General features: G+C 41.5%; 1 protein-coding gene across 10 annotated transcripts in view; it reads right to left on the reverse strand.

The window, feature by feature from the left end:
- Positions 1-487: 487 nt before the first annotated feature.
- Positions 488-21,639, reverse strand: part of inpp4ab (inositol polyphosphate-4-phosphatase type I Ab) — a 107,129-nt gene continuing 85,977 nt past the window's right edge. For 9 of the 10 annotated variants that reach the window (XM_085399655.1, XM_085399654.1, XM_085399657.1 and 6 more), the window contains 6 exons: positions 21,531-21,598; positions 20,576-20,775; positions 20,403-20,500; positions 20,181-20,293; positions 19,853-20,007; positions 488-980 (listed from right to left, as the gene is read on the reverse strand). In XM_085399655.1, the coding sequence (XP_085255781.1) occupies positions 848-980; positions 19,853-20,007; positions 20,181-20,293; positions 20,403-20,500; positions 20,576-20,775; positions 21,531-21,598 (767 nt within the window). In that variant the 3' untranslated portion in view covers positions 488-847. Of the gene's footprint in view, positions 981-12,249; positions 12,449-19,852; positions 20,008-20,180; positions 20,294-20,402; positions 20,501-20,575; positions 20,776-21,530; positions 21,599-21,639 lie in introns of those variants that run through there. The other variant, XM_085399658.1, reaches the window with a different exon arrangement.

Raw genomic sequence — 21,639 nt, forward strand, 5'->3', positions numbered from 1 at the left:
TGGAGTAATTTTGGTGGGCTGGTCACTCCTGGGAAGCTTCAGCACTGTCCCAAGTTTTCTTTATGTGTGTATGCCTCTCACTGTGGTTCACTGGAGTCAGAAATGGCTTTGTGACCTTTCCTAAACTGACAGATGTCACTGGCTTTGTTTCTCAGCCGTTTCTTTGCATCATGGCCTGATGTGTTGTTGTTTGTGATCTTTTAGCCTGTTTCACTTTGTCAGACTGGTTCCGTTTAACAGATTTATTGATTCAGCAGGTCTGGCAGTAATCTGAGTATGGCTCATGAAACTGAACTGAAAGCTTTCCAAAATGTGGTTAGTCACATTATTAATCAAGGGGGTGTTACTTTGTCCCCCCCCAATCTTCGGTGTATTGGGAAATTAACAAGTGCAAATATAGGTTTATTAAAACTAAGTCTGTTTGTATTTGTATTTGTTTGCATTTGTATTCATTTGGAAAGAAGTCAAACACAGTTGCAGATTTTCTGATATTCTTCATCTTTATTGTAGAACAGAAATTATGCATCCTTCATATCAATTACATCAGTACTGGAAGTGGAAGTGAGGCAGTGCTTTTCTATAATAAAAAATAAAAACATTTCTAAGCAATGTGTACAGTACCTAAAAACAGTCATTCCACTAAGGTGGTTTTTCGTCTTTATTTTTCAGGACGGAGCTACTGTTTGTTAGTGTGACATTCAGTCACTCAGTCTACCTCCACGATAATCTAATCTAAAACCTCTACAGCAGGAACCAGGCCACATGATGGTGAAATTATACAGTCTCTCATCACAGTATCTTCACTGTACTCAGTTTGATCGCATAGCAGTCCTCTGATCTCCTCCAGTCAGGTCTCCACTTTGCCAAAGGTGCCGTCGGGCGGTCGGTAGTGTCTGGGGAAGGCCTTGAGCTGCAGCGAGTTAAACGCGTACTTTCGGCATCCGACGTTCTTCACAGTGTTTTCTCGCCTACAGCCCTCGCTGAGGAGACAGGAGGAGGAGGAGACAGAGGGGAGAGAGGGCGTTCACAGGCAGAATGAGAGCAAAAGGAAAAAAAAAAAAAAGCAGAAATGATGACTTGTGCACATGATGAGAAGAAAAGATGAAAATGATCATTCAACCATGAGTGCAAAGGACTAAGAGTTCTGTTAGAGGACACACGTCTCTTCATATGAAGTCAAAGGGAAACTCTTGTTGATGGATTGAAATTCTGGGATAAACTCAATTTTGTGAACTTGTAAAACTAACACTATTTTCAAAAGGAAATGGATTTAAATATTAAACAAAGTTAAAATATTATAAAAATCTATTCTATTATTTCTCCTGGTTACCATGAAAATTAAAGGTAACTTTAGTTGTTGTGATGCTGTGACTCCTCAGCCTTATTTTTTTTTTTTTTTAAACCAGAGCTGTCCACATAAGGTGTGAATGTGACTGAGAAGTGCTCACTGTGTGGTCGATTTCACTTCAAATGGAACCAAAATAAAAAAAAATAAATTTAAATCACATTATATTCAGTAAGACTCAAAACTAGAGACCAGTGAACACATTTCTGATAGTTTTGTGATTATGAAGCAGGAGATTGAATGAGAAGCAGGGTCAATTTTGTCACAGATGTCTGTAGAATGACTGATTTTTATAGGCACAGGAGTAGAAAGAATGCAGGATGGAGACAATGGATGAAAACATGTTTTACAGGTTTTATATCTAATCTTTATATCAATCTAATCTACCATGCAGACAGGCAGTCAGATCACTAAATGTAATGTTAGTACAAATGACAGAAAATAAGACTGAAACTTTAATTTAAAAACGTTCAACAAAAAAAACAAAACAAAACAAAAAAAGCATCTGTCTCAACCCGAGAACACTAACGTCAGGTAATTTTCACCAACGTGATATTAGCTACGTGATTTTCATTGCGGTGCATTAGAGCCTGGAGGGTCCCGCCATGATTCCTTTATTTTGTTTTGAGACGTTGCATAGAGGTTACGTAGAGAAAGGAGAGTACTGTTGATGTTAAGTATGTTTTAACAGTATATCAAGTAAAATAGGCCCAATGTTAGTGACAAAAAAAAGCACATTAGGGTTCAAGGGTTAAAAAAAAAAGTATTTTTTATTATATAAATAAATAAATAAATAAAAAAAGCCTATGGATTATTTCACAATAGCAATTCCTGCTTATGACCAGCAGAGGTCAGTAAGTTTACACTCTTTCAAATTTACTCTAGAAAGGCTCAGGTGAAGCAGTCATATTTTAAAGCAGGCACGGTGGAACTCCAGGCCTCAAGGGCCGGTGTCCTGCAGGTTTTAGATATCACCCTAGGTCAACCCATCTGAATCAAATGATTAGTTTGTTACCAGCCCTCTGGAGAACTTCAAGACATGTTGAGGAGGTCATTTAGCCATTTGAATCAGCTGTTTTGGATGAAGGACACATCTAAAACCTGCAGGACACCGGCCCTTCAGGCCTGGAGTTCCCCCACGCCTTAAAGATCTCTGGTTTGAGACCAGGAGGAGAGACACTCATCCTCAGGGGGGGGTCACAAGCCAGTCACCACTAAGGCAGCAGCCCAAAACATGTTTCTTAACCTGATAAACAGCATGACTGCTGCCGAATTAAAAAAAAACAAAATCCATTCATAGACACAACAAATGCACATTATGACACATGGACTGACAAACACATGAATAAATAGATAAACGACCTCCAAATTGTCTGCTACCAGCTGGATAATCACATTTGTCTCTTTATTCAGAGCACAGCTGAAGCATGTTCAAGGATAGCCAGGTAGAACCTGACACGTTAAAGCAGGTTAGAATAAGATGAGAGTGCAAAACTTTAAAGACTATAAAATATCACACGGTTTACATTCTGCAGGTGGATGCAGGAAGCATTTATTTGAGCAGGAAAAGGGGAGGTTTTCTGGGGTTCGCGATACTCAGCGAGATAAAAAGCCTTTGGACGTGAACAAGAACAGAAAATCTGGTACCATGATTTCCTGCTGTTTGCTAACTTAAACAACAAGAGAGCCACAAAACCAGTGCAAGTCCGTCAAAACGAGGTTTGAAAACACCTGCAAACAGAGAAGCAATCAAATCCACAGCTAACAGTCACAACACAACAAAATACATATAAATATGCATATTACAGGGAACTCAACAACAGTCATGTTCAGCTGTGACCAAGAGTAATGACAGCGTGACAGTTATGGCACAAGCATTATAATAATCAATATATACACACTCTACTTTGGAATAACCGCAGACTATATATATATGTATACATATAGCAGACAACAATATGATAAATAAAGCATTTTGGCAATACAGGCATTTAAATATAGTTTATCTACAGCAGTACAAATATATTTTCTGATATATCTGATTTCCTAAAAATAAATAAATAAATAAAGCAAAGGAAAAGGCAAACTGATGTTTTCTCTTCAGGTGGATAATATAACATTAGATTAATTTTGTAGGAAGCACTTTAGGGTAGTTACACCTGCAGGTATAGTGGGACTCAATGTTCAAAGTATCTGAAACCACTATCCCTCACTGGCATTTAGTCTTGATCAAACTTCCACAACTTTTTACCATTTCCCAATAATACTTACATTCCTACTGCTCAGCGATGATAAGTTTTGATATTATTTTATTTTTGAATAAATGCTAAGCTCACAGAGGTAGTTCAACAGATGATAAGAAAGCAATAACCTTAAAACTAATGCTAAAAACCTCAAAAGCGGCGTATAATCACTTAAATTGAGACAATTTGTAGTTGCATTGTTGCTGGATTTGAGCTTAAAAAAAAAAGAAAAAAAAAGTTGACCCCACACTCACATTAGCATGCTAAGCTTCCGCCAGCAGATAGTTAGCTTTAGTTAGCTATATTGTTGATAAAAAAAAACAAAAAACATATTTTATATTAATTAAAGATTTTAAAAAAAAAGAGCTTTAAGGGTGCTGGTGGATTTTCAAAATACCTTTTGTAGCTTTTCACAAAGCCTTTTACCCAGCTTTATTTTTAGTCTTACTTTAAAACATTAAGCTAGCTTACAGCTAATAGACAAAATGGGTAAAAAGGAATAAAATGCTAGCCTGGCTGAGTTCAAAAGAAACAAAATCCACCAACCAGCAGCTTTAAAGACTAAAGGCCCTTTCCTTTATGAGCAAAAAAGTTAGGACACAACATAAAATGTAAATAAAAACATATGATGACTTACAAATCTCATAAACTCCCATTTTCTTTACATAGGAAAAATATGTTTAAACTGAGAAAATGTACCATTATAGACGGGCAGAGTTTCTCAGAAGTAAATGGACTCTCCCAAAAGTCTAAAAGTTAGTTTCCTCAGTTTACAGATATTTATAGACTGTTAAAGCAGAGGGGATGCTGCACAGCAGTAAACACTGCCCTGTGTCATGTTGCTACCATCAAATTCAATTTAAGCTAATATTTTTATTTCTCAGTTTAAACTTTGTATGTTTTCTCTGTTGTACTGTGAATAAAATATCAATGTGAGATTTACAAATCATTGTATTCTGTCTATATTCACATTTTACACAGTATCCTAACTGTAATTACATTAACAATGTAAGATTGTTAAATATTTAAAGAATAAAAACAACTTTTAGTTTTATAAGATTAGCTAAATTAAGCTAACTAGCCGCTTTATTAAAAATGGTACCAATCGTCTCACTAACCTTCCAGGAAGTAAATCCCCAAATTTAATATTATTCTTTTAATATAAAGCACAAGACTGATATTTTACTGAAATTACTACACGTATACTGCATTTCCTGTGACACAAAACATTTCTCAATACAGGAAGGATCATTTTACTGTAGTATGTGACTGCTTAGAGGTCATCAGCATGGGTAAGCTCCCCAAAGGAAGCTATTTTAGTCTGATCCATTTCCATACTGGGTCGATCTTAATGAGGCAGAGCCTCTGAACTCTAGGGAGGCGACCGATGCTGATGGTTAGCTTTACAAGCAAAGATATTGATTTTTACATTATAGATTTCCAATATGTAAAACAATCCAAGTGCTTCTGGTTTCTAACACAGTTTCCACATACATTGTTAAAGAGGACCTACTATGCTTGTTTCCAGCTCTATGATTTTATTGGCGCACTGTATTAGAGTAGCTATGGATGGCTCACAGTTCAGATATACTTAATATTTCACAGAGGTCCCTCAGTTTATCTTCTGTCCCTAACTTTCTCTTTAAGGCTACAGTCACACAGGCCTAGAGACTGGTCAGCAACCCCTGACAGGTTTCAAAGGAAAATCATCTATTTCTTGACATATTTGATGAGGTTGCTGGCTATCATTGCATGAAGTCAGCTGCAACAAAATCCTCTCTGCGATTGCTTTGGTCTGTCCTCGTTCCGCGCTCAGTTATCCAGGTAAGAAAAGTCCAGACAGCTGACTCTGTTCATCTGGATGTAGCTTCCCAGTCTTCAACTAGCCACTGCAAGTTCAATGCCAACAGTTGTCATAATTTTGGTTGTGCTACAGTCTGTAACCTTATCCCTAGTGCAACTGTAGTTTTAAAACTGAAACCAACAACTTTTACTTTGAAGGCAAATTTTCTGAGTTTCTGGTTTGAATGAAACATGAAAAGTTACAATCTGCTCAGAACCAAAGCAATGACAAGGAGGTTTTCGGTAGGGCACCATATACTTTACAACCTAGCAACAACAAGCAACCCCCAGCAATCAATCACCAACTGGTTAGAGAATACACCCTTTCCCCTTCCAATTAGGGGGTAACTAGCCATCAGTATGACTGCATGAACAGGGTTAACAATCAATTTCCACTTGCGACTGCCGACAAGCACTCGCAGTTAGTTAGGGAACCCTAATTTTTCCCTAGTGAACTGTGGTTACCAGGCATTGGCAACTGTTCTCTAAGCCTGCGTGATTGAGACCTAAGAGCACCCTCACCTGAAAGTCTACTTTCTTTGAATAGGCCAGTATCGGGAAGCCTGCTGAGGGGTAGCACTGAATGCTTTGCGAGCTGTACTGTTAGTGCCTACTAGACTATTTTCACCGAAGTTTTTCTCCTGTGTGAAAGTTTTTTAATAAGAATTCCATTTAATATGAATTTCCTGTCACAAAAGCCCTTTTTCCATTAGTACCTATTCGGTTCGTCTCAGCTCAAAACAGCACGACTTGCCTCAAATCGTTTTCCCCCCATTACAATCGAGTACCACCTACTTTACTTTATTTATATAGCACTCTTCACAGGATAAGAACCACAAAGGTGGACGTCGAGGCAACGATATACCTCCTGCTTGGTCTGTGGCTTTTTTCCAGACTCTGGGACCACAGCGTTGCTTTTTGAACCCATTTTCCTTGTTGCCGGGTTTTAAAAGTGGCAGTTTTGATTTTCCTGAGGGAGACGCTCTAATGACTCATGGAGTGACGTCACTGACGAGCCAATAGGTGGCATGCAGTCCGTTGATGTCACATTTTTAGATCGCCCTGGATCGCTTGGAACCCTGAGCGAGTAGGTGCTAAAAAAACCCCCCAAAAAAACCCAGTACCTGGTACCAGGTACTATCACCTAATGGAAAACCCAGTAAATAGTAGCGAGACAACACGAGTAGGCACTAATGGAAAAGGGGCTATATATATTTAAAACTATCCATCCATCCATCCATTCGCTTCCGCTTATCCTTTTCAGGGTCGCGGGGGGCGCTGGAGCCTATCCCAGCTGTCATAGGGCGAAAGGCGGGGTACACCCTGGACAGGTCGCCAGTCTGTCGCAGGGCCAACACACAGGGACAGACAACCATTCGCACTCACATTCACTTGCACATTCACACCTAGTGGCAATTTGGATTATCCAATTAACCTATCCCCACAAGCTGCATGTCTTTGGACGGTGGGAGGAAGCCGGAGTACCCGGAGAGAACCCACGCAAACACGGGGAGAACATGCAAACTCCACACAGAAAGACCCCGGCCTGATGTTGGAATTGAACTCAGGACCTTCTTGCTGTGCGGCAACAGTGCTAACCACCGTGCCACCGTGCTGCCGTGCACTAAATAAGAAAAAAAAAGCAAAGTAGGTCCCGTTTACTTCATTCTCAATATAACCAAAATATCATGGAAGCCATGGAGTTAGTAACTGGGAAATAAGGCTCTTCATAATAATACAATGATATAATTAGCAGTGGGCATATCAAACATCAAAACAACATTCTTATAGGAAGCTCTATTAAAAGTGCATAAAGTTAGATAAAATCAAGAAGATGATTAACTGATGATCCAGTGGCTTAATTAGTTGGCATGTATTTTTATTATTTTAGCCATTTATTAAACATGAATGCCAAATATTTGCGTTTTTAATGGTAAATTTGCTATTTTTAAAATATGTTAGTAAGCAAATTATCTTTGGGTTCTGGACTGTTGGCAAGGTAAGACTAGAAACAACAGTTAATCAGCTAACAGAAATCATCACACTGGGATCTTTATTTGACACAAGAATGCCTGAAACAAGAGGGACACACACTGCATTGTGTATTGGTCCCTTGTTTCTAGGATGCATAAGCCAAAATGAATGCAGACATCCCATCTTTAATAGCCTAAACTCTTTGCATCTTAACACCTCACATTACTCATCAAACACTCTACTGTCTCTATAAAGCTCATGTAAACATATCGGCTGGTACAGATAAATGCTCTAAAGGGTTCACAAGCTGCAGCAATGCAAACACATTTCCCCTGAATATCCTACAATCATACATTCCAGTTACAAGCTGCATCCTGAAGTACGCAGAGATCAGTTCTGTCAGTCGGTGAGACAGAGCTGATCTCGACTGCATTGTCCTGAAAGCTGCAGAGCAGATGTGGGTCGAAATCGCTGACTTACTGCATCTATTTTGGCACACTGGGACCAATTAAAGTGTTTGAAGAGTGCCATCGCTGGCCAGTCTCAGCCTCTGGGCAGGTGAACACCAGGATGTGACGGTGTCTTATAAATGAACTGAACCCATAAATAACACTCAGCCAGACTGGAAAAACCTGAGTCCATGAAGAGATAAAAGAATGACAAAACAGCCACTCATGCCTAAACTTTAAACTTGAGAGGGTCACTTTAATGATAATGAGCAAATCCAGGCTACAGGACTTTTTTTGTTTTGGCAGTAAAGACAGTAAAAGATAATTAAAAGTATTCTGGTTAATTATGGGTCATATTATTGCTGTGTAGTCTGACTTGAATTTTAACTGATCAAAGGGGTACAATTCAAAAGGTTGCTTTTAGTTAAATATGTGATTCTTTTAATAAATATTACTAGCATTAGGAGATAATACTGTGATGGCGATGACGGCGACATCCTGCCAGACGTACGAGCCAGGATTAATGAGGCCTGGATGAAGTGGCGTCAAGTCACTGGTGTCCTGTGCGACCGATGAATGCCCGACCACCTCAAGTCAAAGATCTACAAGAGTGTAGTGCGCCCTGTGGCCCTTTATGGATCAGAGTGTTGGCCAGCCACCGCAAAGCACGAACAGGCCCTTAACATAATGGAAATGCGGATGCTGCGATGGTGCCTGGGCCTGACACAATAGGACCACGTCACGAACATCGACATCCGGAAGCGGCTGGGTATTGCACCAATCACAGAGAAGATGCAAGGAGTGCAATTGCGATGGTATGGGCATGTGGTCAGAAGTGATTAAAACTCTGTGGCAAGAACAGCACTGCGACGGCGACCAAGGGGCAGACCAAAAAGGCGATGGATGGACCAAATTAAAGGCAACGTGAAGAATATCAGCGCCAACCTGAACGACGCCCTTGGCCGTGCCAAATGGAGGCGGCTTTGCAGAAAAGCAGACCCCGCAGAGTGGGAATAACGCTAGGAGGAAGAAAAAGAAGAGGAGCTAATACTGTGACTACCTGATAAATCAAAGTTTTTGCTCCATTTTTGGTCTCCACCAGCTCATGGGGGAAACAGCTGACACTAAAGAGCAGCAGGAGAAAAGTAAAACAGTAAAGCTGTGCAATGCAAATACAAAACACTGGACTCAAAGACAGTAAATTGTGCCACTAAAGTATAGGCCTGAACATACCTACATACCTACCTATGAAAGGCAGAAGAGGAAGTAGTTCCTTCCAATGTAGACAATCCGAATGATATAGTTTATTTCCACTGTGTTCCTGTTAATGATAAACTACAAATTTACCCTAAATTACTAAAATATTGATATTTTAATACGAGAATCGATTCTAGAACATAAATGACTGGTATCGGAGGAATCGATATTTCAGTATCGCCATCACTACTAAATGAGCATTTCGACATTGAATCTACTAAGCAGGGCAGCTTTAATTTTAATAAGGAATTAATTAAAGAGAAACTCAAAGTTTTTTTTAGTTTACATTAGTTGTAGTTATTTTTATTTTGCTAACTTTTACAGCAGACATTTATCATATTTAGACTTAAATTAAGACCAAATTAACTGCAAAGACATTTCCAGTGTATTGTTATTTATTTTAAGGCAGCTATGTGGTTGCATCATTTCAAGTAGTTTTCTTTTTCAAAAGTCTAGTTGTTCATTTTATTCCAGTTAACTAAATATTTTTTTCCACATCTATTTTTTAACACTGGTTTGAACGTAAAAAATAACAGCTTTCACATTGATGTTACTTATTTTGGCACACTCTACACTCAATATAAGACTGTTAGATTGTTCCGTCTACTAGCGACAATATTTCAGCTTTTATGATTTTATTTTTATTTTTGTGGGTGTGCTAGGAGTTCGAAATACTGCTTGTACTTGTGCCAATACGCATTTAGTCGACACAGTTCAGAGCAGTATTCCTGCTCAGTGAACTCCTCTTTTAAAACGGGTCACACATGTCACGGGGCTTTTTGTTTAAGGCTAAATGAATGTGAACAAGCATAGTTTTCATATCAGCAGCACAAGTGTTTAATGTCCATCAAGTAAACGGTCAGTTAATGGGTTCAGTTCATTTTTTCTGATTAAACAGGGCTATCAGGTGATTCCTAACACTACCTCACATAAACATTTCAATAGGCTGGATCTAAACAAAGACAGAGACAGACCCGGATCTGCTGGAAAGTGCAAAAGCTCAGGCAGAAGCAGGAAAATGCTTCCACCGTCTATAAAGAAGCAGGAAGACCAAAAGAAACAAAAACAAGCAAATGCTGCCTTAAAAATATATATCTAAGCAAGCGCGTACTTGCTTCATTTTGGCACGAGATAAAAGCTTTAGGTTCCTCCACATTAGCGTGTGGGGCAAGTGCAAAAGCACATGGAAGACAATGATAAACCAAATGTTCCAGAAAATGTTTTGATGATATAAGCTGTTTGCGCTGAGCTTAAATCATGAATAAAATAATCATCTGATTGCTACTGTGGGTCTTTCCTGAAAGCAAAGTTTAGATATCATCTGCTTATCCTTATACACATTATATACTCTTTACAATAAACTGTTACCTTCCACCAGTGAAGGGTAAGGCAGAGTACTAACTGACCATCACAAAGGAGCAAAATATGTCCATCAGAGGGCGCTATACACTAAGAAAGAAGTAATACACTCTCGTTAGGCAGTACTGGAAGTGGATAATCCTGTGAGTTACTAAAGGTAATATCTTAATGTCTTTTAATGGCTTTGTGTTATATGTTCGCACGGAGCCAGCCAAATTTTTTTTGAAAGTCCTCTTTTTGGCAAATACCGTCCATGCGGACAAAACTGAGCTTTTTCAGATACACTGAATCTGAAAATTGCAGCGTTAGTTTCTGTAAAGTCTTAGAAAAATGCATGTTTGGTTAAACCTCAGTAAAGAAAACAGAATTGGAGATTTAGGACATCGTAATGGTTAAAATTTAGTATTCCACATAAAAGCCCAAAAAAAGGATTAATCACGTGGCAGCGTTTTGGACTGTAGTGACAAGTGAATCGTGAGTTTAAAACAGCAGTGTCTGCTATCTTAATCCTGGACAAAAAAAAAAAAAAAAAAAAAAAAAAAAAAAAGAGAGAGAAGAGAAGGAAATAATCTGGGTAATTTCAGCGTGTACACGTGGACGAATATCATCCTAAAAAAACACATGAATGGATTCATGTAGAATTCACATTCAGCAGGCTTAGTGTGAACATGGCATGTGGCCTCACGCTCAAATGTAGGCAACACAATTAATATATCAGGAGTGTCAAACAAGTGGGATAGAACTAGGCCAGTAAGACCTCAGGCACACAGAACTAGAAACCAGTTGGTGAATCCCTGGCAACCACAGGTTGCTAGGGAAAAATGTGCATTACTGAATAGGTTGCCAAGTGGTTGCAAAGACGTACACGGTGCTGCGCTACAAACGTCACTGTTGTAGCTGCTACTGGATAGCCAGGAGTCACTCATATTTTGCAAGTGAGACAACTTGTCTGCAACTGCTTACTAAGCAGCAGTGAAACTGAAAGGTGTAAAACTTGTAATAGAGACAAAAAAAATGTCATCTGAACATTTCAAAAGGCCCACCAAAGTGGGTGCTGCACATTTTTCCATAACTATTGGTGGTTGACAGGCAGGGGTCGCTAGACCTGCAAGACTGAGGACGTCTTCTCGTTGTACTCTGTCCTTAACCTCCGGACACCCGAGCTCTCGTTAGGGATGCATTTTTAATTTTTCTTAGCGATTTACGATTAGCTGGACCTAATCTTAACTCCACTATTTCTTTGACAGCCCACCAGAATAAAGTAATCATTGTGTTTTTTTGAAAAGATAAACACTTTATTAAGAAGAATGAAGAGTAAATATGTTACCATATATCCCTGTATGATGATGCAGGGTCTCAGGAGTTCAAGATATCACAGAGAGTTTATCAGATTTATAAATCAGATCAATTCATTACATTAAGAACAATTTGGAGGTTTAGGGGAGTGGGAAGAGGTTAGCCTTCTGGTCCTGTTAGGATCATACAGGATTGGGTTAGTGGCCCACGAATAAGATGAGTTTGACACCCCTGAGCTATGACAGGTTTTTAATAGAAAAAAGAAAAAGATGTTTAAAGAATAGAAAAGAAAGAAAAAGCCCAAAGCGTGGCTGCTGATAAGTGGGACGTAAGTCGCGTACAGCCCTTAGTGAGGGTGGGACAGTGTGTGTGAGCTGATTACACCCCTCTCACAGGTCAGTGGCACAGTTTCAGAAACACCCCGGGGAGTCAGCGTGGAGAGTCCCCGCCCACCCTCGCAGTACGTTTGACATTTGGTCACTTCCAGCGTAGAGCTGCTCGCTCAGCTGCAGCGCAGTTTGGCCAGGAAGTAGGCCATGCTGAGGAAGATCCACACCACCAGGAGGTTGGGGCTGAGGGCCAGCAGGGGCAGGGAGTACATGAGGCTGGGGTCCAGCCGGAAGTCACGCACTGGCAGCAAGCCGCTCAGGTTCTTCTGGATCACCCCCTCCCTCGTGCCAATGCTGCCGAGCCACGGGGACGGGAAGAGGAAGAAGAGGAGAAGGAGGAGGAGGTGGTTGTGTGAAGCAGCAAACAAGGCAGGGGGAAGGAGGGAGGAAAAGAGGGGGAAATAAAGATAAGAAGAGGGACGGAGGAGGAAGGAGAAGAAATAAGGAGGAAATTGCAAGAAGGGAGGAGGAAAGGTGAAGGAGGAGGCCAAAATAAACAGATGGAGTGTGAGTGCACACAAGTGCGACGGCAAATTAACACGTGACCAAAAAAAAATAAAAAATCAGAGTGACAGTGAAGAAGCCACATCCACAATGACCGGAGGCATTTTAGACCAAAATAAAAGCAATAATATCAAGGCGACGACAAATGGGCGGACGGAGTAGAAATCAACAACACAACAACCCCGCAAAAATGAGCCAATCACAGGAGCAAAACAGCAATCATGTAACGGGAAACAAGAGGAGGAGGAAACAGGAGGAGGAGAGAGAAAAGAGAGAAATTAAGAAAGGGAAAGAAGGTAAGAAAACACACCAATGGCTCTCCATGTTTATATACTCTAAGACATGGGTGGAGGAAGGAGGGACAGATGGAGGGAAAAGACTGGAAAAAACACCCTTTTATTGAAGGAGTAAAGCTTAAAGGAAGAACTTCAGACTATAAATGATAAAGATGGCGTCCTATTAGAGGTAACATGCAATAAGGGTGTCTTATCCATTTACTTCATCCACTTTAAACCACTTAGTGCAGATAGCTGGGGATAAAAGAGGGAGTGAAGGGGGCCGATATCTCCAAGCATTGTTTAGCATGCTTCTGAGCTCCAACATAATAAAACAAATTCTAAAAATGATCGGATTTCATGCACGTCGGCTGGTGAGGAGGAGGAGAGGAAAAAGGGGAGAGGAAGAAAGGTGAAGAGACATCATATCATGCGAGTATCTGCAGGACTTTATTGTAGACAGGCGTGTTTCCATCTTTAACAGAAATATTCACAACAGGAAGTCACACAACCGTCGACAGAGAAAGTAACAAACACTTTCAGAGGCTTTTAAAGGAGAAACACTGACTGTCCTCCAGCAGGAAATCACATAAATATCAATAATGCTCCGTTCAGGAATACAAATTCCCAGCATCCCTCGTGTTTCCTGGGTTTTTTTGTAAATGAAAACATTTCTTTTAAAGGGGGCTGAGTGAGAGTGGTTAGAATTTTTAAGAAAAAAAACTTTAAGGTTAAAGATAAATGCGCCAAATAAATGGCAAAGAAATGTGGCTATTTCACAAGAAAATCACATGAACTAGTAAATTTACCAGAAAAAGTGGCAAATTAAAGAGTTAAATGTACATTTACAAGAAAAAGGGTCGCAAACAACATGCTTATTTCACAAGAAATTTAAATTACATTAACGGATACATTTAAGTGATAAATGTTGTAAATTTACCAAGATAAGTGGGAAATTTGAGAGAAAAGTGACAGATTTCCAAGAAAAGTTACAAACATATACAAGATAAATGTGGAAAATGAATAAAATGGCAAATTTCAGAGGAAAAAGTAGCAAATTTACCACAAAAAATGAATAATGTATGAGAAAACCTCTGTATCTGCGCCTCTGTTTTTCAACTCTAAAAGTTTGAGTTTTCACTCCTCTCACTCAGACCCTTTTTTGATTTATCTACTTCCTTTAATTTATTTAGTTTTTTTTTTACCTTCAGTGACCCTAATTTGCTGTCATGAACAGAGAATGATTGTTTCCATAGTAACACTATCCATAGTAATACTTGAAATGTGCAATTCACTTGTATTTTTATTTTTTATTCCTATTTATTCTATTTATCCCCTTTGTATACTTTATTTATATTTGTCTCTGTATTTATATATGTGTGTGTGTGTGTGTGTGTGTGTGTGTGTATATATATATATATATATATATATATATATATATAAAACAATTCTGTAACTGTAACTTCGGTCGTTGCTGTGCTTTTTTTGGAAGTCGAATTTCCCAGAGGAACCCACCCGAGGGATTAATAAAGTTCTATCTTATCTTATCTTAACAATGTGGGGTGAATTCATCCAAAAAAAAAATCTTAAGCAAATGAAGGAAAAGAAAAGCCTAGGTTTTTGACTTTATAAAGTATTGAATCAGCGTTAGTTTACAGTAGCATTTGCCACAAAGTCAAGCCCAATGTTTCTACAGGCTAATCTTCTTTTTAAGGCTCTTGTAGCCTACTTTTGCTTCTGCAAGGCGCTTTGCAACCCACCTCCACCCCATCTCTACCTTTATCTGGTGTTCCTGACTTCAACCCTGATCATTTTTATTTATTTATTTATTTTTTAAAAACACACAGAGGCAAACGAAGTCCAGTTCTTTTACACAGGCAGAAATTGTTTTTGGAAGCGATAAAATGAGGATGGGTGAAGGAACTCTATGGCAGGTGTTTTGGTTACACAAATAAAGGAAAGACAGTTGAGACAAGTAGACGGATATTCAAACTGATGTTTAGACAGACAAGACAAGAACACAGACCAACAAACACTCGACATAACCATTAAAAGGACTGAGTAGCAGTTGGGTAGCTCTCTTCTCCATGTAAGCGTCCTTCTTAGGTTTAAAAAGCATCAAAAGTTACTGATAAACTTTGAGAGGAATCTGCCGGTGAAGTGAGGTAACCAACTGAGTCTTAACTCATTCGAGCATCACCTTCGAGACAGCCTCTAGCTCGCCTCGTTATGCAGAGGAAGCAGGTGATGAGTTTTCAAACCACACATGGGCAAAACTGATTTTAGAGATTCAATAAAGTAAAACACTGAATCTGAGAAGCTGTGGATGTATTTCCCTAGAGCTGCGTAACATCAGCCATGTCTCCACATTTTAAAGTGGACATTTGTCCTTCTGAATTTTGAGAAAGTCAGAAATGTGCTTGTCTGTGGTTCCTGTTTGTAATATACATGTAGAGGGGGGTACTAACAAGCATCACTCAGGCACTTTGGCACAAAAGAAAACTTTGACATGCACTGATGTGTGGACGCAGAAGGAAATTATATATCTCTTTTCTCTTACAGACGTGTGCCAACAAGGACTGAAAAATTAAACTGACCAAGTACCTCAAACGTCTGCCTGAGGCTGACTTCAACAGCGAGTCAGTCACCATAGACTGCCATGCTAAAATGTCCATCATTACAGCAAAAATAAACATGTTGACAGCCTGGTTTCAGTCTCTTTAACCAACAACTGCATGCGGCTGAAACTGGCTGCTTTGACGTGCAGACTTCACCTCCACTAGTCTGAAATGGAGCCGCTGACAGTGTTTGTGCTGATGTTCTGACAGGACTCAACCAAATATTATGGAAGCTTGTTATCGCCCCTGAAAAAGCAATTTTCGTGAAATTTAAAAATATTTTTTTCCTCACAAGCCTGAGCTCCACGCAGCCATTTCTTACTGCATGACAGATTCAAGACAGAGGTCACGGAGGCAGCAGTCTGAGCAGAGACGTCTGGACTTTCTTCACCAGGACGCTCTAGGCTGCAGGTCGATGATCGATTTTGTAATCGTATCACCAGACCTGCGACCATATGTTCTGGACACTCGGGTAAAGAGAGGGGCTGAGCTGTCAACTGATCACCACTTGGTGGTGAGTTGGATCAGGTGGCGGGGGGAGGATGCTGGACAGACCCGGTGCACCTAAACGTGTAGTGAGGGTGTGCTGGGAATGCCTAGCAGAGGCCCCAGCCCGCGAGATCTTCAACGCACACCTCCGGCAGAGCTTCAACAGCATTCCGAGGGAGACTGGGGACATTGAGTCCGAATGGACCATGTTCAGCGTCTCCATTGCCGAAGCTGCTGCATTGAGCTGTGGCCGCAAGGTGGTTGGTGCCTGTCGTGGTGGTAATTCCCGAACCAAATGGTGGACAACAGAGGTGAAGGGAGCCTTGTTGAGACTAGTAGTTAAACATATGCCATTTTATGACCAGTAGTCAATGTAGTAAATTAGGTTAACAGCTGTAGGCCATATATTATCCTTTAGTTCTGATGGTGTGCTATGTATGTAGTTTAGTCTTTATTATACTCTTGAATAAAAGAAACATAATCATTTTGTAGTTCATTAGATAAAGTGTGCATTACTCTGTATCCTTGATCAGCTGTGAATGTCTTACACTGTTTTCTTGAAATGTTTTATTGCTGAATCATGTGAAGAAGGCTGTAAGCAGGGGACTAGGTGTCTGGGCAGAAGAGATAAAACCACATTCCTTACCCCCCTTCCTACTTCACACAGAAAGACAGGGAGGCAAGGTCAGGAGCCAGGCTCGCTAAGAATTAGAAAAACATGTGAAGATGCAGCTTTTATGACAAGGAGGGGGGCTGTTACTAGCTATAAAAGTCTGTGAAAGTTGCTACCATTTTGAGACATGCTGTTGACCCTCTGCAGGCATCTCTCCCGTCCGGACGTTGTAATGCTCTGATTGTTGAATTGTATGGAAATAAATGATTGTTGATTGAGCATTTATACACCGAGTATTGTCCTTCCTTCAGCCCAAAGATTCAAAGAATTGGGAGATTTCAACAGCCTCCAGGCTGAAGGAGGAGTCCTATCGGGCTTGGTTAGCCTGTGGGACTCCGGAGGCAGTTGACAGGTACCGACAGGTCAAGCGGAATGAGGCTCGGGCAGTGGCTGAAGTGAAAACTCGGGTGTGGGAGGAGTTTGGAGAGGCCATGGAAAAAGACTTTCGGACTGCCTTGAAGAGATTCTGGCAAACTGTCAGGCGTCTTAGGAGGGGAAAGCAGTGCTCTACCTGCACTGTGTATAGTGCTGGCGGAGCGCTGCTGAATTCAACTGAGAAAATTGTCGGATGGTGGAAGAAATACTTCGAGGACCTCCCTTAATCCCACTGACACGTCTTCCGAGGAGGAAGCAGAGTCTGGGGATGACCCGCCAATTTCCGGGAACTGAGGCAGTTAAACAACTCCTTGGTGGCAGAGCCCCTGGTGTTGATGAGGTCCGCCCCGAGCTCCTGAAGGCTCTGGACGTTGTAGGGCTGTACTGGTTGACACGCCTCTACAATGTTGCGTGGAGATCAGGGGCAGTACCCCTGGACTGGCAGACCGGGGTGGTGGTCCCCATCTTTAAGAAGGGGAACTGGAGGGTGTGTTTCAACTACAGGGGGATCACACTCCTCAGCCTCCCTGGGAAAGTCTATGCCAGGGTGCTGGAAAGGAGAGTTCGTCCGTTAGTCGAACCTCGGATACAGGAGGAACAATGCGGTTTTCGGGGATGAGTTCCTGCTAGGGGTGGGTTTTTATAATCGATTCATCGATTAAAATCGATTCTGGCTTGGATAACGTAAAATCGATTCATTAAAATCCTGAATTGATTTTTTAATATAAATTTATTTTGTCCGAAATGCCAGAATCTCTGGTGACATCTCACAAAATTTCAAGAACCACCAAACAGTAAATGAGAGCAGGTACAGGGATTCTGCACATAGACTTAAACACACAGCGCGACTCGCGGATCAGAATCAGTTAGATGTCGCCTTTCTCACAGTCGGGGCTGAAAGCCGACAGCTCGCTGATCCGGGTCCGCGCTTTGTGTTCACGCCCTTTATGCGCTGATTCTAAAGCTGTTAGTTTGATCTCTCTCCAAACAATATTGACCGAACCAGCAGCAAAAGAAGATCCAAACGCTTCACATAAACATCGTCATGAATTCACTCTTTTACTGTTTTGTTTCCATTGCGATGCGCAGCTCTCTCTTTCTCCCTCTCTCCCTCCCCCTCTCCCCCCCCCTCTCTCTCTCGAACAGTTTCCCTTTCTTCATTATTCGCTTGCTTGTTACGCACAAGTCTACTGTTGCTTACAGCGCTGTCGGCCGCTGTTTTTTTCCCTTTTACATTCTTCCGAAAAGAAAACCTCATTTCTGCTGTTCAATACTGAACAAATTGAAACTTTTTAAAATTATTCAAAATGCAAAATGCTTAGCCGTGTCTCTAATAAAACCGCTGTAACGTCAGAGGTAATGTTCATTAATTAATGGTTTTCTTTCGTTTTTGATGTACTGCAGAATATTTTTATAAAATCCCAGGCCAGGAAAATCACCTTCATGTTTTTCTGTGTTTTATCTTCAGCTACTTTGACACAAGGCATCTGCTGTGATGCTCACACCTTGGATAAAGTCTTGCGAGTGTCAGCTTCCTTTTTATAGATACAAAAATATGTAAATGTACTGATCTGAATTATATTTCTGACTGTCAAAATTTCCCAGATTTAAATCGAATCGAATCGTGGATCGAATCGATTCGGGACCTTGTGAATCGGAATTGAATCGATTCTAGAAATCAGTGACGATACCCAGCCCTAGTTCCTGCCACAAGTGGAGGAGTTCAAGTATCTCGGGGTCTTGTTCGCGAGTGATGGGAGAAGGGAGCCGGAGATCGACAGACGGATTGGTGCAGCGGCCGCAGTGATGCAGTTGCTGCACCGGTCCGTCATGGTGAAGAGGGAGCTGAGTGTAAAAGCGAAGCTCTCAATTTACCGGTCGATCTACGTCCCTACCCTCACCTATGGCCACGAGCTGTGGGTAGTGACCGAAAGAACGAGATCGCGGATACAAGCGGCGGAAATGAGCTTCCTCCGAAGGGTGGCTGGACAGGGTGAGAAGCTCAGCCATCCGGGAGGGGCTCGGAGTAGAGCCGCTGCTGCTCCACATCGAAAGGAGCCAGCTGAGGTGGTTCGGGCATCTGACAAGGATGCCTCCTGTGTGAGGTGTTCCGGACATGTCCCACTGGGAGGAGGCCCCCGAACTGTACTTTCACATGACAGAGGTCATGGAGGCAGCAGTCTGAGCAGAGACGTCTGGACTTTCCTCACCCTGACCACGTCATCCACCTCATCCAGGAGGGGAAACTGAGTCGCTCCCAAGCCATCTGAGAGACATAATCCCTCCAGCAAATCCTGTAAGTGCCTCGGGGCCTCCTCCTGATAGGACATGCCTGGAATACCTCTCAAATGACCAAGTTCTCGACAAGAAATTTTGACTTGTATTACAAAATACTATCAAAAATATATTTAAAAAAAAAAGTTTTTCAGTGTGAAAATAAGCCTCCATAAAATATATTATCTTCTAGTTTAAAAAAGAAAAAGTAAGACACTGCTCCCTTATTTCCCACAGCAGACGGATCCACATATTTGAAGTGGGACAGAAGTAACCACTAACACACCATTTAAACACCTACTGTATTCCCATTGGTTAAAACTACATGGAGAACAGTTAAAGTCAGATTACCAAGTAGCACACTGATGAACTCCTGATCTTTTCATCCCTGCACAGAAGTTATTTATTTAGTAAAAGTTGTCTTTTTTTTTGCCCAGGTGCGATTTGCAGCTGTGCATTTTTCCATTCGGCCACTGTGAGGGCATCCTACCTGCGCATGCAGTCGAGGGCCTGTGTGAAGACCTGCGGCGCCATGCCGTGCTCATGCTGCAGGATCAGGCACTGCTCCAGCGTGATGGACATGGCGGTGCGGTCTTTGGCGCTCTTGCAGCTGGTGAAGCGAACGCCGTTCAGCCGCCGGCAGATCTGAGATGGTGAGGCAAGCAGGGAGGAGAGGTGAGTCACCGCTGATGATTTCGTTTTTGACATCTTCAGAGAAAAGCAGCTGTAAAATTTATAATGCAGTAAAATCCTACTGGAGAATTAAAAGTTGCTAACAAAGCAGTCGGACATTCTGAGTAAAAGAGCGCAAATGTCACCTCCGCAGCCTGCCACAGGATGTCTACGTTCTTGTTTTTCCTGGCGTTGACATTCTGCCGGAGAAACCTGAGCAGTTCAGGAAGGCACGTCTGAGAGCGAGACCTCGGGAGGCCTGAAAGTAGATAAGAACAGAAAAAAGAAGGGTTAAAGCAGGAGTTGCGACACTAATGGTTTGTGGTGCAAGTTAGAAAGAAGGAAAAACGTGAAAACTGTGTACTCACAGTCCTCCGGCAGGACTTCTTTGAACTGCTCGTAGTACGAGTTCAGTCTGGAGAGACTCTCAGAGTTTATGTTCTCCTGCAGGGATGTGTCTCCAAACCTGAAAAACACACAAAACAATATTTTTTCCAATCTCAAACACCTGTGGTGGTAAATCCCGGACGTGCTCACTCACTTCTCGGCCAACGTCTGCTGCTCGTTGATTCCCACGTTGAAGTGCACCGGCTGCACCCGCAGCAGCATGCCGCTCTGGATCTCTCGGGGCAGGGCTTCGAACATGGGCCCCGGCAGCGGGATGCGGACATTGAAGCCATCCCGGTTACCTGTGATGATCGGCAGCATCTCGGGGGTGGAGGTGCCGGTTGCTTGGGTGACCTTAAAGGAGCAAAGGTACATGTATACGCAGCTTTAATACCTAGATGGAAATTGTGAACCAAGTGCCCCTGAAAAGCAAAATAAATACTCAATTAAAATTAACAGAGCCCGTCCAGCGAGGCTGCAAGTTTTTGAGCATGTCCTCAACTCTGCAGAGACCAAACCTCAGCTTCAGTATTAAACTGACTCAACTTTGATCACAAGCTCAATCAGAGAGGGATTTGTACTTTTGTATTAAAGATACGTCGTAACACCGAATTCTTCAGACTCCATAACCATACATTCACCTCCTCGTTTCCTCATCCTTCTTGACTGACCAGTGACCATGAGTACCATTCACAGAGAGCTGAGTTAGACTCTGAGCTCCCTGGAAAGATTGTATCGTTTTTTGTCCCACAGGAAGGGACAAAAAAATCCAAAGCTTTCAAAATAAAAAACTGTTTTTGTGCAGTTTTAATGGACAGAGTCCATGTTTGCACTTTATAGCTTCACTCTGCTTGTTTACGTTTAACACAAAACTTTTCATGTCTTTTTTAATGCAAAGCCAGGAAAACTACAATAAAAAGGTCAGTAAACACATCCTCATTCAGTTGAGTTCTGCAGTACATTTACTCCAAATCGTGTCTTCAGAGTGGGTCTAATCTATGTGACCGTTTCCACGTTTCATGCCAGCTCCACCCAGACCTCTGGCCTCCTAATATTATCCTCGTAGAGTGGCTCTACAGCCTGGAAAGACAGTTAGCATGCTGCTTCACCTTAAAGGTGACGTTGCGTAGATCCATTATGCCGATGCTCATGTCCTCCAGCATGGCGAGCTCCTCTCCTGCAGACACACACACACTGGAAATCAGAGGCTCAAGCAGC

The sequence above is a fragment of the Rhamphochromis longiceps genome, linkage group LG23 (genome assembly GCF_057381845.1).
Source record: "Rhamphochromis longiceps isolate RC_006_pf linkage group LG23, R_longiceps_female_GT1.1, whole genome shotgun sequence".
Classification (NCBI taxonomy): Eukaryota; Metazoa; Chordata; class Actinopteri; order Cichliformes; family Cichlidae; genus Rhamphochromis; species Rhamphochromis longiceps.